The sequence below is a fragment of the Dreissena polymorpha genome, chromosome 16 (genome assembly GCF_020536995.1).
Source record: "Dreissena polymorpha isolate Duluth1 chromosome 16, UMN_Dpol_1.0, whole genome shotgun sequence".
NCBI lineage: Eukaryota > Metazoa > Mollusca > Bivalvia > Myida > Dreissenidae > Dreissena > Dreissena polymorpha.
This window is the reverse complement of record NC_068370.1, coordinates 15,198,246-15,212,870: the sequence shown is the minus strand read 5'-3', so window position 1 is coordinate 15,212,870 and position 14,625 is coordinate 15,198,246. Positions and strand designations below refer to the sequence as shown.

Below are 14,625 nucleotides of genomic sequence, written 5' to 3'. Positions count from 1 at the left end.
TTGTAATTAGTGTATCAAAACTTCAATTGTGATGAAATCATCACTAGTTTGCATTAGATAAGAAACAAATAAAAACCAGCAATCCAAACCAGTGTTTGTCATTAAACCTAAACGTGAGGTTTCAGTAAACGTGGACTTTGCAATTGTGTGTCGTATGCACAAATTAACACATAGGATGGAGTATTTCCCAACCATGCACATTTCTTGAGAACGCGTTCATGTATTAATTTATTAATTTACAAAATTAAAATATACACTTATTTACAATTTGATACAATTTTAATTTTGTTCACAATATGGTACTTCTACGTCTGTGTGGCTTGTTGGCATTTGGTATAGAATGAAAAAGAGCATTCGATGTTTGGTGATAGCTGTTTACATTCCAAAAGAGTTTTGCATCGATACGTTTCATTTCACACAAAGAGAACAGTATTTAAGTGTATTAAACACACCAACTTCAAGCCTAACTCTTAAAACAGTTCTATCAACAACTTCAACAACACAACTTAAAGAAGTGTGCAAATTCTTAAATATAATCCTTCAAAGTTTTAAACAACAGTAATGTCACACCACTCCACTACCATTTCATCCGGTACCCCCATTTCATCCCATTACTATCATACATGTATTCTTGTCGCATTATATGTCCAACCCAATGCCTCCTGATCTTCCCAAGTTGACAAATGACAACCATTATCAATGTATTATATGTGTATTGTTGTTCCGTATTGCTTCTCCAGTAACGGATTCTTTATCGTTAATTTATTTCATTGTTTTATGTCAACTTCAAGGGAGATAATTTCTTTTCTGCTTAACAAAGACAGTTAAATAGTAGACTATTAAATGATACCGTACACCAATTTACTAACTAAGCTTATTTAATAAATAAATTACCTGCTTACCTGGCGCTATAACGGTACGTTCCATCCTTTAGCTTAAATTTATCCGATAATTGCTGTCACGAGTTCGTCCACAGATGTTCTTTTTTTTGCACTCGTTACTCTAAAGCGCGAACGAACAAATAAATTATTCCCGGAACGGGCTACACGCTTCTATACTGCCTTTCTATGTTTATGTTTTTGCGGCCTTTTTTTTCTTAGAATCAAACTGTATGTTTGCCAACATCGGATAAAAATGTACATAATAAATATAGCTAATGTAAATAAAATGAAAGCTATCCATAAATGTCGGTGTTAATTGCTACTCACAGCAAATGTTATTTTGTTAATATGCCTCCCGACAATATACAGTATAAAATCTGTGTTGTATTGCTTTGCTCTGTGCATGTTAATTGTTTATTATGTATAGTGTATATATTATTCAAATATCGCAATTGTGGACTTTTCTCTCTCTCTCGAAAAATAAACTCAGGTTACACCTAACTACGAATACTAGTGATTGACATTGAATTAAATCTACTTATAAAGCCCAATACTTAAAAAAGACTTCCCATTTTCTGTTTTCATCATTGTCTGCCGGATTCATCATCTCGATACATAACTATTGTATATATACATGTAAAGACATGTCCACTCCCCCCCCCTCCCAACGAACTAGTTAAAATTGAATGTGTTTGAACACTCCATTTAATAGTTTCCCTTTGTATCGTGTATCATAGTATTGTATTATATGTTTACATTATGCATGCTATAACTGATCAACTTGAACCGGATAATATTGTTAAAACCTGTTCATTTCATGTTGCCCTTATTGTGTACCTTGTATACTTGGGTGAAAATAAAGAGTTGTTCTGTTCTGTTCTGTACCTTTCCGTTCTTATCATCATCATTATCATCATCATTATCATCATCATCATCATCATCATCATCATCATCATCATCATCATCATCATCATCATCATCATCATCATCATCATCATCATCATCATCATCATCATCATCATCATCATCATCATCATCATCATCATCATCATCATCATCACCATCATCATCATCATCATCATCATCATCATCATCATCATCATCATCATCATCATCTTCTCCTTCTTCTTCTTTTTCTTCTTCTTATCCAGCATCATCGTCATCATCATCATTTTCATCAATGTAATAGAAGTATAGTAATCATAAAACCACCACCACCACCATCATCATCATCATCATCGTCATCATCATTATCATCATCAATCATCATCATCATCAACACCACCATAATCATCATCTTCTTATTATTATTCACCACCATCATCATCATCATCATCATCATCATTATCATCAATGTAATACAAGTATAGTTATTATCTAAATCATAGGCATCAGCATTGATTATTATAGATATAATATCCCCAATTTCTCTTCAAATCTTTACACCAATGTAGGATATAATACAAAGCGCAGTTCTATACGTCCTTCAATTGCAATAGCTGACCTTGACGCGCATCGTGCGCATTTTCAGAAAAATACAAGAGACGCGAAGCTTTTAAATACCATAGAATCTTAATCTACAGTTGTTCCATTTGACATAATTTACGGAGTCATAAAATCACAAAAATGTGCACACTTTTCCTTATATAAAATGTATACTCACGGTAACGATCTCAAAGCGTCCAGTACCCCGAATACCATCTTACAAGGTCTCACCGAAACTCGTTTGGTACCAGGACATAGTGGTCATGCCTTAAATACATAAATACTATTTTGTATCAGCCCATGTTGTTGTCTCGTGAAGTATCGTTACTAATGCAGAAAACTTAATTAATTAAATATACGAAATATAGTACGGAAACATTATACCAACAGTTAAAGAAAATAAACAGTTGAATAAAAGCAGATTCGTTATTTGAATTACTGTTTGCGCAAAGCCTTTTTAGTAATTAAAAAGTTGTACATATATTCCATTTCAGAGGATAGCAGAAATATTAACAGAGAGAACATTAAGTCCCTGCTATAAAATTTTGAATTGGAAATATATTAAGAAACATAAAGGGAAGTAACTGCATGGTGTGCTTAAAAGACGCATTGCAGTGTTCTCAATACAATTTGAGTAGCCAGTTATATTTTCAAAGAAGCCGGCAACTAGGAAATTAGACGGGCGTTTTTGCGCTGTTTTGAATTGATATTTTGGGGAAAAGTAGCCGGCGCCAAGATTGTTTCAAACTGGTGAAATCGCCGGCTGCCGTTGCTTCCGGAGAACACCGATTATTGATATGCATAAAGCATCAGTTAAAACGCGTGTTTAATACGGTCATACCATGTGTTAATACGTATATTCGAAACAACAAAAGTGATGACATATGTATATACGCATGTCAAATACGGCAATAACGCGTGGCATATTCGATTCGGTTATACAATGTGTAAATACTCTTCTTCGAAGCGGTAAGACATATGTAAATACACATGTTCGATTCGCGTATAACTTAACAATATATGCATGTGTCACAAGCATAGTATAGTTTCAAATACAAAGTTGTAACATGCGTACATATGCATCTGCGTTCTTTCGGAATGTAAATATAGAACGCTCGACATAGAAACCAAATCTGTAAAATAAGTTATGTTTAACTAGACTATATAATTTCATATGTGCAATCATTTCTTCAAAATTGAACTAATTCACAAATGAAATAAATGATTGTCATTAAAGTTATTATTTCATTTAAAGTAATACATGAAACAAAATGTTTTCAGTCATATACACTTTATGTAAGTCGAAACAATTTATGAGCTTTTTTTCAGTTAATGAGACATATATTTCTGCTCTTGAAAGCTCCTTGGCCAGTGCATGTAATGTATTTTCCCAGCAATTCTAACTGACCTCATTCAAAATTGTCAAATTGCTTATGACAACCTAATGTGTACTTTTTCATGCTTGTATAAACAACTTTCCATAATATAAATAACTTTTCATTAGTCTGTTCTTTTGTATATTGTGCTTGAAACAAAACTCGTGGTTGCCATTTTTAATACGGTTTCCAGCTGGGTTGATCAAGTTCAAGTTCCTTTTTCCAAAGAAAGGACAGATACAAAGGTAGTTTCCTGTCATAAATTTAAGTTTGCTTAAACTAATCTTGCAAAATCTTGGAAATAGAAAGTTACCAGGCTATCTATCTTGGGATTGTTTTGGGGCGTGTTTGACAAAGGTCAAGGTCACTTTTACTTAAAATAGAAAAATGACATGCACTCAGTCACCTCAGTTTGGAAAGAGGTATTGCACTAAAATATATTGTTAGTAGGTAGCAAATACATGCTGACATAGTTACAACTGAATATTTGGCAATTCAGGCAAAGGTCAAGAAAAATAGGAACATGGATTCTGGTGAATAGCTTGATTTTGGATGACGGTATTTTGCAGATTTTTGCGAATAGGTAACCTCTAATTTGGTTGTTACTTCTTGTGCATCAAACAGGGGTAAGATTTTAACTTTAAAAATAAACTTGTACGTGAGTATAATAGGAATGCAATACTGCTGGAGCGACTGGAGTTTCACTTCGTTATATTAAGCATACGAAACAAATGTTTTAGCATTATTTTGTGTAAGGCATACAACATAAATATAATTATTATGTTATACTATTCAGCCATACTTCATTTTCCATTTTTGGTGATTATCTTTGATTCACAACATAAAATAAACAAAAATCGTTGTGTGCTTCATGTAGATAGCCCAGTGTTTTGTTATGAAGAATTTAATTTCTTAAAGAAATGAGCATCAGTGAAATTTACACTGTATAGCCTTCACAAAGATACCCAACCTGTAAAATGTGGCTTGCTCTTGAAATACAGGGCTTAATGCACATGTCAAGGTTATGTCCAAGCGATGACACTTTCCGCCTGAATTGGAATTTTGCAAGGAAAAGTCTTACTTTAACATACGAGAGAAAAGTGTTTTCCCTGATAACCCTGAATGCGTGCGTTTAAAAGTCAGAGTCACCATAACTTGGCAGTGTAACTAAATGTGAATCTGAGGCAATCATGAAGTCAGATACATTGTTACCGGCTGCATTGGAGAAACGATTTATTTCTGCCGGTAGACAAAGATCCGATTATACCTTTATGTGATCCAGGATCAGTGTAAGCAAATGGAACAGTTCGATGGTGGCTGAGGCAGAAGAGGTTGTGAGCACGATGTCAACGGATCCTATGCAGTGTATAATTTGTATAAAGACATTTGCACTTAAACACAACTTAAAACGACGCAGCAAGCAACACATCGACTCGCAGTGTGATTGTAAGGCGTGGAAAATGAAAAAAAAAACATTCACAAGAACACGAACGTTCTCACATGGGTGTCACTAAAGAAGGATTCAATCGTCACATGAAGACACATTCAGGCGCGTTAGTTTACTAAAGTGTGTGTAAAAGGATGTAATTATATAACTTATTTAAATGACCATTCTTAAAAACATATGACATAATGTAAAACATATTATTGAATGAATAGCTCAGGTTCATTCAAAGTCGATTCAGCCTAAAAAGAAATACAGCCGTATGCGGAAAAGAGGCAGGTTTTAAATTTGAAACATGTGGGAAACTTGTAAAAGCAAAGCGATACTTAGCTGAGCATCGCCTAAAACACAAAGCATATGACCAAAATGTATCATCTCAAGTTTGTGGAAACACCTTCAATCACCACAGTTCACTGTATCGCCACAGAAAAAAAACGAACACTATTAAGTAAAGTGAAAGTTACAACAAAAATAAAGCTCCTCTTTAACCGCTAATTATAAGTGTTCAGGGTCACGACATAAAACATGTGGCTCTCGTTTAGGTTTGAGTTGGTATGAATATCAAAGTACTATTTTCTCTCGTTCTTATGAAAATTGAGCAAGCTTATATAAGGTAATTTGCCTGGTTAAATTGTGTTTAAAGGTGTCTTTTTAGTCAATTACCGTAATGGTCTGATTCTCGATTCTGTTGAATAAAAATTAGACGTTACTTGTTTTATTATCATGTCTTTGTTGAAGTGTGATTTACGGTCTCTTTTATCCGTCATTTATTAACAGGTCGTCACCGTATCTTCACGACATCTCTATGTAACGACCTGCCCCTGTGACCTTGCAGGGGTAAAGTGTGATTTACTTCATATTATCTGCTTGTTTATACTTTGCCAATAGCGCTTTTGTCTATGTGTTTTCCGTCCATTCGTCCGGAACTGTTTGTCAAATTGTCAGTAACTGTTGCATAAAATTTCAAGAAACTTGCAATAAATGAAAATCATCACACTGTGGTGTTGCACGCGTAACATACGCTGTCGGGATTGACTCTGTAACTCCAGGGTTATGCCCTATTAATTGATTGAAATTTTAGGAACTTGTGTCCGAAGCTGTTTTCCGCCTGGATTTATCGCCTGAAATTTCATGAATCTTTTAAATGTGTATTTTGATGCTGCAGAAGTGCAAGTTGAACTTTCGACGGGTTCTTCTGGGCAATTAAAAAGCTATGGCCAATGAATTGATTAAAAAGTTCGCCGTGGCCTAATAGATAAGGTGTCCGCCTAACGATCGGGATGTTACGAGTTCGATCCCCACTCGGGAGCGTTCTCTAGATCTTCCCCAAAGACACCAATTACTGGTTATAAGACCAGGAAACGGACTCGAGAGCGCTTCTATAAGCCAGAGGCTTTCGATTCAATCGAGCTTAAATAAATGGGTTTAAACTAAACTTAAACTAATTGATTGAAATTGAGGAATATGTAGGAAAGTTTCTAAGTTATCGTTCTTTTAAGTTTCATGAAATTTAAACGAAATGTATACCATGATATTGAAGTAGTGCGCTTCCAACTTTTATAGGGATCAACTCCAGAGTCCTGGCCACTTAATTGATTGAAGCTGAGGAATTCTCTCTGTATGATTGAGAAGCTGTTGCATGGAAATTCGAGAAATAAGAAATAAATGTAAATTATCGTACTTCAGTTGTTTGTAAAAAAGCGTTGCTAGGATGACTCGGACATATCAGAGCTTAGGGCTTTAATTGATAGAAGTTAAAGGATTTGTTTTCCAGTTTTTCATGTATATAAATTCCTTAGCCATGTGGTGTGTACGCAAGTTTTTTTTGTCTGATTGACAGTTCTTAGTTAATAACACTCGAGTGCAAATTCAATAATATTTCACGGGTATGTTAATTTGTAGACTATGCTTGATGATCATACTTGTCAGAAAATGAATTTTCGCATAAGATACTGCTATGGTGCGTTAGGTGTGTTTCCCCTTGCATAACTAATAACTTGCCTAATGTCAATTACATTTTCCACCAAATCGCATTGAAGATACATAAGTACTATCGTTTAGTAATCAATATAACAGTTTTTGATTTTGCTGGACACATACTTATCGATTGTTGTATTAACGCAGATGTATACATAATTCACAGTTTAAAATGGAATATCAACGGTATTTCCACTCTTTGCAGGCATACAACACAAACAATACATCCCCATGATTGCGAATTTATATTACTGGAAATAATACGATATTTATGCAATCTCAAATACCAATATAACAAACGCTTGCCTCAATGACTTATATACATGTTTTAAAGAATCTTTATGGTGTATAACTATGTTTTAAGAGATCATTAAATAAATAATTTTAATGCATTAAATGTTCCTGATTGAATATTGTATAACCATCTGTACGCCCTTTAACAATCAGTACATATATATATATATATATATATATATATATATATATATATATATATATGCAATGGTAAATTCCTAAAATTGCTTATTAACAGTTCATTTTATAATAAAGTTTATGTAGTTCAATTCCAAGCATTCTGGTAAGAAAAAAGTGGGTTTTGTCGCACTCTCTGCGCAGGGGTTGTTACTCTATCGCCTCGCAAGAGGGTTTTAATTGGTCGACGAAAACATTTGTTCGTTTAATAACTAGAGATAAAAAAACCCAACTAATTTACGAACTATGAAGAGTTTTCGGAACGGACAACCATACCTGGTCGTAAACAACCGAATGATCGATACGTCGAACAAGACGTTGCGTCTGTAGAATTGTGTATGCCATTTAACACGCATATGCTTGATATTGAAACTTGCCTAAAGTGTTAACAGGAGTTTTATTGTTTGCTTTGTGATGTATTGCGGTATTTTCATTTTAGCTTTTAGCAAAGGAAATTGGCCAATGTCATATACAGGGCCCATTAATAACATAAGCCCCTTGTGGGAAAACCGAGCCTAATGCAAGCACGTAATGTGTCATCGCACCTGGGACAAAACTTTACGCTTTTCAAAATAGTGCGTTTAAATGAGGTCTCTTTTAAAATAAAATCCCATGCAGGTGGAAAGTGTCGACCCTGATTAGTCTGTGAGTACTGAACAGGCGAATCTGAAATAGCACTTCACGGACAAGCTTTAAGCCTCATTTTCCAAAAAGTGTATCCATGTTGTCAATCCTCTGTACTTTCATCATTCGTTGTTTAGTAAATGCTTATTAATCAATGATTAAACATGTGTGTTGTTATTATATACCATTTTTGAATGAACACTATGTATTTTACATTTGTTGAATATGACCATTTCGCACAATACAAAGATCGCCATATTTTGTATGATATTTAGATTTCTTTAATACTGTAAAATCCTTTGTATTGCCGTACATGTCTCTAAATTTGACACCAATGATTATATAGTTTAATTTAATTACATGTGTTGAGATAAATAAATAAGACTTTCACTAAATATTGTAATACACATGCCGATGCTGAAATACAGGTTTATTTAAAAGGGGTGTTGCGGTTGTTTATTTAACCGAGGATATATTTATAGCAACACCGATGATGCTATTATCACAACTCAATATTTGTGTTATCAGTATCATCAGAAATGACCGAGTTGGTTCATAAGACAATTGTCAGTGGTTCGATCCCAGGTGGGGTAACTTTTTTTAAACTGTTTTTTCTTTCTTTAATACATTTTTTGTTTTATACTGGAGCTCTTTCGTCCTGTTGTTTATATTTATCAATTTAAAGCATTTAATCACAAACTTCAAAACATGCCGAAATCTGTAAAGAAGTACATGTAAGTTATTAATGATTAAGGTCGAGTTTGATAATGTATGGTATTATGTTTGTGATTAAATATTGTTTTTTATTAATGTCTTTTGGTTAGCTGTTGTGATCCCAGTTAAGATTCTTAACAATTTCAAATGTTTATGCATATTTCTAACAATCTATGTACCGGTACTTGGGTTTTGCCTAATTGCTGTATTTTATGAAATTTGCCGTAGACGGTGGGAATAGTTAAAACAAAAAATCTCTGTTAAAAGTGCGGTGACCCCCTTTTTTATTTGTGTTTTATGATGGCAATACGTAGATGAACATATTTTAGCAGTTTCGCAGAATTCTATTTGACAGATTTTTTTTAAACTTCCATTTATGTGATTACAATAGTAAAAAATGACGTTTTTTTGGGTGACATAAAAATTAAAAAAAATTCTTAAAAGTAAAGATGTGTACTCCATTTTATTGGTAGTGTATGGTTTAATTAAATGGTATATGCTGTATCTTAGCTTAAATAATATCTACATGATGCCGATTTCATAGGTTATTAATTTTTATACGCAATTAGACATATTTTCAGTTTTATTGAAAAAGCTCATGTTATATATTGGTGAATAAAATCAAAACAAGGCCGGTGACCCTATGTTTTTATTTCATTTTTCATAAAGTATTTGTATATATATATCTTAAACATAAATTTTGGACAAAATCTTGTTGATGGAAAACAATCAGCAAAACGGCAGCAACACCCCTTAATTCGGCTTACAAATGATGAACTTGTGATGGTGGTCGTAGAAAAAGGACCACCATCTTCTAAGCGATCTGGCCTTGATTGGAACGGCACAAGTCGCGGCGCTGATGTTGAACTTGCCGTCAAGATCGTTGAAGCCAGGAACGAACCATCCAGACCAAAATCCTAACCACGAGATCCTGTAAGAGATGATGCGACCCCCCTCAATGATTTGGTCCGTCATGTCAAGACATGCATGCCAGCGACAATCCCAACGCGGCCCACGTTGTCCAACCAGCGTGCATTTAGGCTGCATAATAAGATATGAACATTTGTCAATAAGCATTATTTACCGACCTTACATCTATGTTTTGAATAAAAAGAGACTTTTTTCAAGCTTTCTAATAGCAAAAATGAGTTCACGTGTGTAACAATATATAATATGACAACGAGTGACATACATATTACAATATTTATCGAAAGCAACACGTTTTCATTGTAGAATAATCTTCAGATAACAAAATGAAGACAAATTCTTAAGAGAAGCGTCATATTTACATGTTTGTATATTATGACGTAGATAAAAGGGCATCATAAATGGGCTCAACCGTTTTTGTCAGAAGGATTGTGGGAGAAAAAAAGATTATGTGGTTGTGCGTCTTGTAGCGAGCTAAATAATTGTATTGATAATAAAGCTCATGCATGTAAATATTCATCTTACATTTGTAAACATGAATATAAGAACTTAAATGGCTTTTAAAAGTTCATCATCTACTTAAATAAATGTTTCGCAGTAGATGTCCATAAAATATCCAGACTCTTTTATTTCAGTTCTGATAAAGTGTAAGCTTAATAAGATGGTCATTCAAATTTTTAAACTTATGTTACTATGTTATTGTAAATTCAAGCTTACATGTTATTTTGTTTATTTATCGATTCCAAAAAGAATTACTAAAACAGTGCGCGAAGACATTTTAATAGTAAATATCACAATGGTGACAAATATCAGCGTATATTCCGCATATATAGGGTCGTTTGTGAAATAAACCTCAAGACTATTAAACTGTAGTGTGTGTGAATGTCAGAGTTTATTTACAGGTCTCGCTGCGTCTTCGCGACAGCCTTATGTGCGGACCTGCCCCTGTGACCTGTGAGGGGAAAATATTTTAATTTTGAACCAAAGTAGGTCAAATTTACCCCAACTGCTCGGGTTTTCGCCAAAGGTTTATTATTATTAATATTACCATTTTTAATGCAAATACACCAGTGCGCAGTGGCCAATGAGACCTTATCGTTCACTGGTATAAAATAAATTAAAAAAAAGAAAAAAAAACAGGAGGAGAATTATATTACAATTATAAAAAACGTTAATCATAGTAGACCCGTTATAATATAAAATAGATAAATGATTAGGAATATCTTTCGTTAAGTGTGCACATTTTGTCCTATTATAACCATAATTAGTAAGTTATCATCATCATCATTAACCCCAACTTCATAATCATCACTAACATTAACATAACCATCATTCTCATCATTAACCATTATTATTATCATTATTATAATTATTATTATTTATGATTTTTTGTTTATGGTTTGTTTACGAAATTGTGTGTGATTTTATAGGGCTCTCCGCCCCAGGAGAGGTATTAGTGGGGGTTCGAGCAGGATACAGGAAACGCCCCACTTCCAGAGGCGTTCCTGGTTCTTTAAAGTGCCCGGTGTAGAGCACCGATACACTGCACCCCCGTTTAACGTCCCTCGCGGAAGACATGTGAGTCAGTTAGGTTAGGATTAACAGTATTAGTAAAACAATTTAAACACGCATACACTAATAACCAGATATATGACCAGTGAGTGAAAATCTAGCATATTGCAGAGTAGGTATACAGCTTCTTTCCTAATTTAGGCTGTTTCCTCGTCGCCCATATATATCAATATAAAGAAGTAAAACTCCAGCTGCTGGAGCAGTATTGAATTATCATTAAAAATACCATGTACTATAAACCAGATAATATGAAGAATATTAGAGAGCATGCGATTAACAAGAGAAAAAACGCCACCGTTGGTTTGGTTTGGTTTGGTTTGCATTCATGGGTGAATTAGAATTTCCTAACTTATTCATTTAACACTCCTGTCATATAACGGGCTCTGTTTAAACTACACAACGGGAAAGCATCATCTACACTACAGTAGGGAAAACAACAATAAAAACCGTCACCATTCTTTTTTTGGTTATGATGGGTGGGTCATTTCAACAGAGCCAGAGTGCACGGACAAGTTGGTATTTCGCCAGGCGCGCTCTACTAGCCCTGCCGACGCGCTCCACCCAACATGTTTTGTTAGTGTGGATATGGGAAAAGTTTACTTGTCATATTTGTTAACAACATTATTTACAACTATAGGGGTTGCACTGTGAGTAAAAGCAATTTGCCCACGTGCGCCTTTCCGACATTGCGTGGAAGTATGTTATCTGTGTGCTTTCCCCTGCCTTCGTGGTCGGTGGCTTTTTACAGCTTGAGAGAAGGAAAAAGAGGGTCTCGCGGAACCCTGGATTGTGTTATCTAGAGCGATATTTGGATTTAAAAGAAGGATTAGAGCTTATCCATAGTGGTCGAGAAAGGCCGAGTGACATATGTATTAAGGGGAATGTACCCTCCCGTCGTTGAAGGGCTGAGTGACCTGCGTGTTGGGGAAAACGTACCCTTCCGTCGTTTTAGCATTGTGTGTTGTTGGTGCTGTATTGAGATTCCAATTCTCATTTGAGTTTATTTCAGCTAATATGTATATATCTGGTTTCGATTTTGTGAGGGCTATACTGTAACCTGATGATCACAATGTGATATCGTAATTCTCACGAAAACCAATTCCAGTCCTTTGGTAGTGGTTTTCAGTTTATGGATCATAAATTGCTATTTATCGTGTTTAATTGTAAATTGAATCTTGTCCAGATGATATGTAGATGTCTGGTTTTAATTATGTGAGGGCTTTACGGAAGCCTGATGATCACAATGTGATATCGTAATTCTCACAAAAATGTATTCCAGACATTTGATAATGTTGTTCTGGGTATTGTATTGGTTGCTGTAAATGCCTACGTCAGTAAACGCGATGTGTTTCGATGTACGTGATTTAATTTATATTTTATCGAGGTACCCCGTGTCTCGCAAAAATTTGAAAACATGTTGTCTTACAATAGGGCCGATCCCGCTCGGCGGCATTAGCAGTAGACCGCGATCAATCACAGTATTTTTTGTACGCTGCTAATACCCCTGCACTTAATTCTAGGCGTTGTACAGTCTATGCCGGACATACAAAAAAGAGGTGTTCGAACGTATTTGGAATGTTACATTGCGGGCAGTTGACAGGTTTGTAATAGTCCCCATGCAGACGTGACACCCGCAGCCTCAGGCGTCTGTATGCTCTATCTTCCCGTTTAATGGGGCTGTAGATGTTGATCTTATGACTAGGGTTATTAAATAGCGTAAAATCATGATCTGCACAGTAAATTGACCATCGGTGGTCCTGTTCGTTATAAGCTTTCTGATTAATGATTGCGATCAGTTCGCGTGCGCTATGGAGTAGGTTTGAAGGTAGACCCTCATGTGATCCTACCTTAGCGAGTTGGTCAGCATGCTCGTTTCCCAAAATACCTACGTGACTCGGAATCCAAAGAAATTTAATTGAGATGTTTTTAGTTGTTAATTTAGAGATTTTTTTTAACACCGAATATATTAAGTCTGGTCGCGTTCTGGATGTACCTGCTTTTAACGCTTGCAAAGCGCTGAGTGAATCAGATATAATTACGTAATTAAATAGTTCATGCGTTTCTAAATCGTTCAGCCAAGTTAGCGCGCTGTTTATTATGGCTAATTCACATGTAAATATAGTCAGGTGTTTTGTGTATTTTACTTTACAGTGATGGATGACAGCATTTTGAGTGTTATATACTACATATGCGGCGCCGGCTAATTTGTGTTCGTCATTTTTGCTTCCATCGGTATATATTTGGATGTAATTAGAGTAGTTATTTGTTATGTGAGTTTGGGCTATAGAACCGTTTGCGGGGTCGTTGTCGGATTTTTTTATCAGAGTTGTTAGTTGCAAGTCGATGTCAGGTCTGGAGAGTGAGCTAAGGCTATAGTAAGTGGGTGCTTGTGTTATAATTTTGTCAGTTTTATAGTAACTGCCTAACGTTCGCACTTTCTGTGCATACGGAAGTCCGAATCGCTTTTTATGTTTTGTTTTAAAATAAGCTGGATCTTCCGTAACACTCTCATTTATTGGAAGGTTGCTTCCCATAGAGGCCGTTCGCGCGCGATATTTCAATTGGTTAATATCTCTTTGTTGATTAAGTTCGAGCATTCCACATTCGATATGTAGTGCTATGGTGCTTGTTGTTTTTCGTGTACCGGTAATAATTTTGAGCGCTGTGTTTTGGATAACTTGCAGTTTGTTTAATAGTGAGTCGTTAGCAGAGTGGTATGCGATGCTACCGTAGTTTATTTTTGCCCAGATAGTGGCTTTATATATGCGCATGAGGTTTTTTTTGTCAGTTCCCCAGTTGTGTCTTTAGATTGCTTTTAGAAAATTTAGGTCCTTTTGACATCTAGTAATTAAGTTAAATATGTGGTCTTTCCATGTTAGTTGTTTATCGAATGTCATTCCTAGGAACGTAATGTTATCGAGGAACGTAAGTGGTATGTCGCATAGCGTGAGTTGCGGGATTTCGTTATACATTTTAGATTTGCGTGTTCTTGCAGGAAATAAAATAGCTTGAGTTTTTGTTGGATTTATAAGAAAACCATAATTTGTGCTCCAGTTTTCAATCGCAGTTAGGGCCGCTTGTATTTTCTGAATGGCTAAAGTCGGCGATTTAGATGCGGCCCATATCGCGCTGTCATCTACGAAGAGTGATAATT

The 14,625-nt window shown here is 35.2% G+C and overlaps 1 protein-coding gene across 2 annotated transcripts in view; it reads right to left on the bottom strand.

Moving 5' to 3' along the window:
• LOC127862656 (alpha-(1,3)-fucosyltransferase fut-6-like) overlaps positions 1-1,008 on the bottom strand; it is a 35,508-nt gene extending 34,500 nt beyond the window's left edge. The window contains exon 1 of one of the 2 annotated variants that reach the window (XR_008040723.1): positions 903-1,008. Coding sequence is in view for 1 of the 2 variants with exons in the window: in XM_052401858.1 (XP_052257818.1) it covers positions 903-927 (25 nt within the window). In the remaining variant the exon portion in view is untranslated. The remainder of the gene's footprint in view (positions 1-902) is intronic. The other variant, XM_052401858.1, reaches the window with a different exon arrangement.
• Between the last annotated feature and the right edge of the window lie 13,617 nt (positions 1,009-14,625).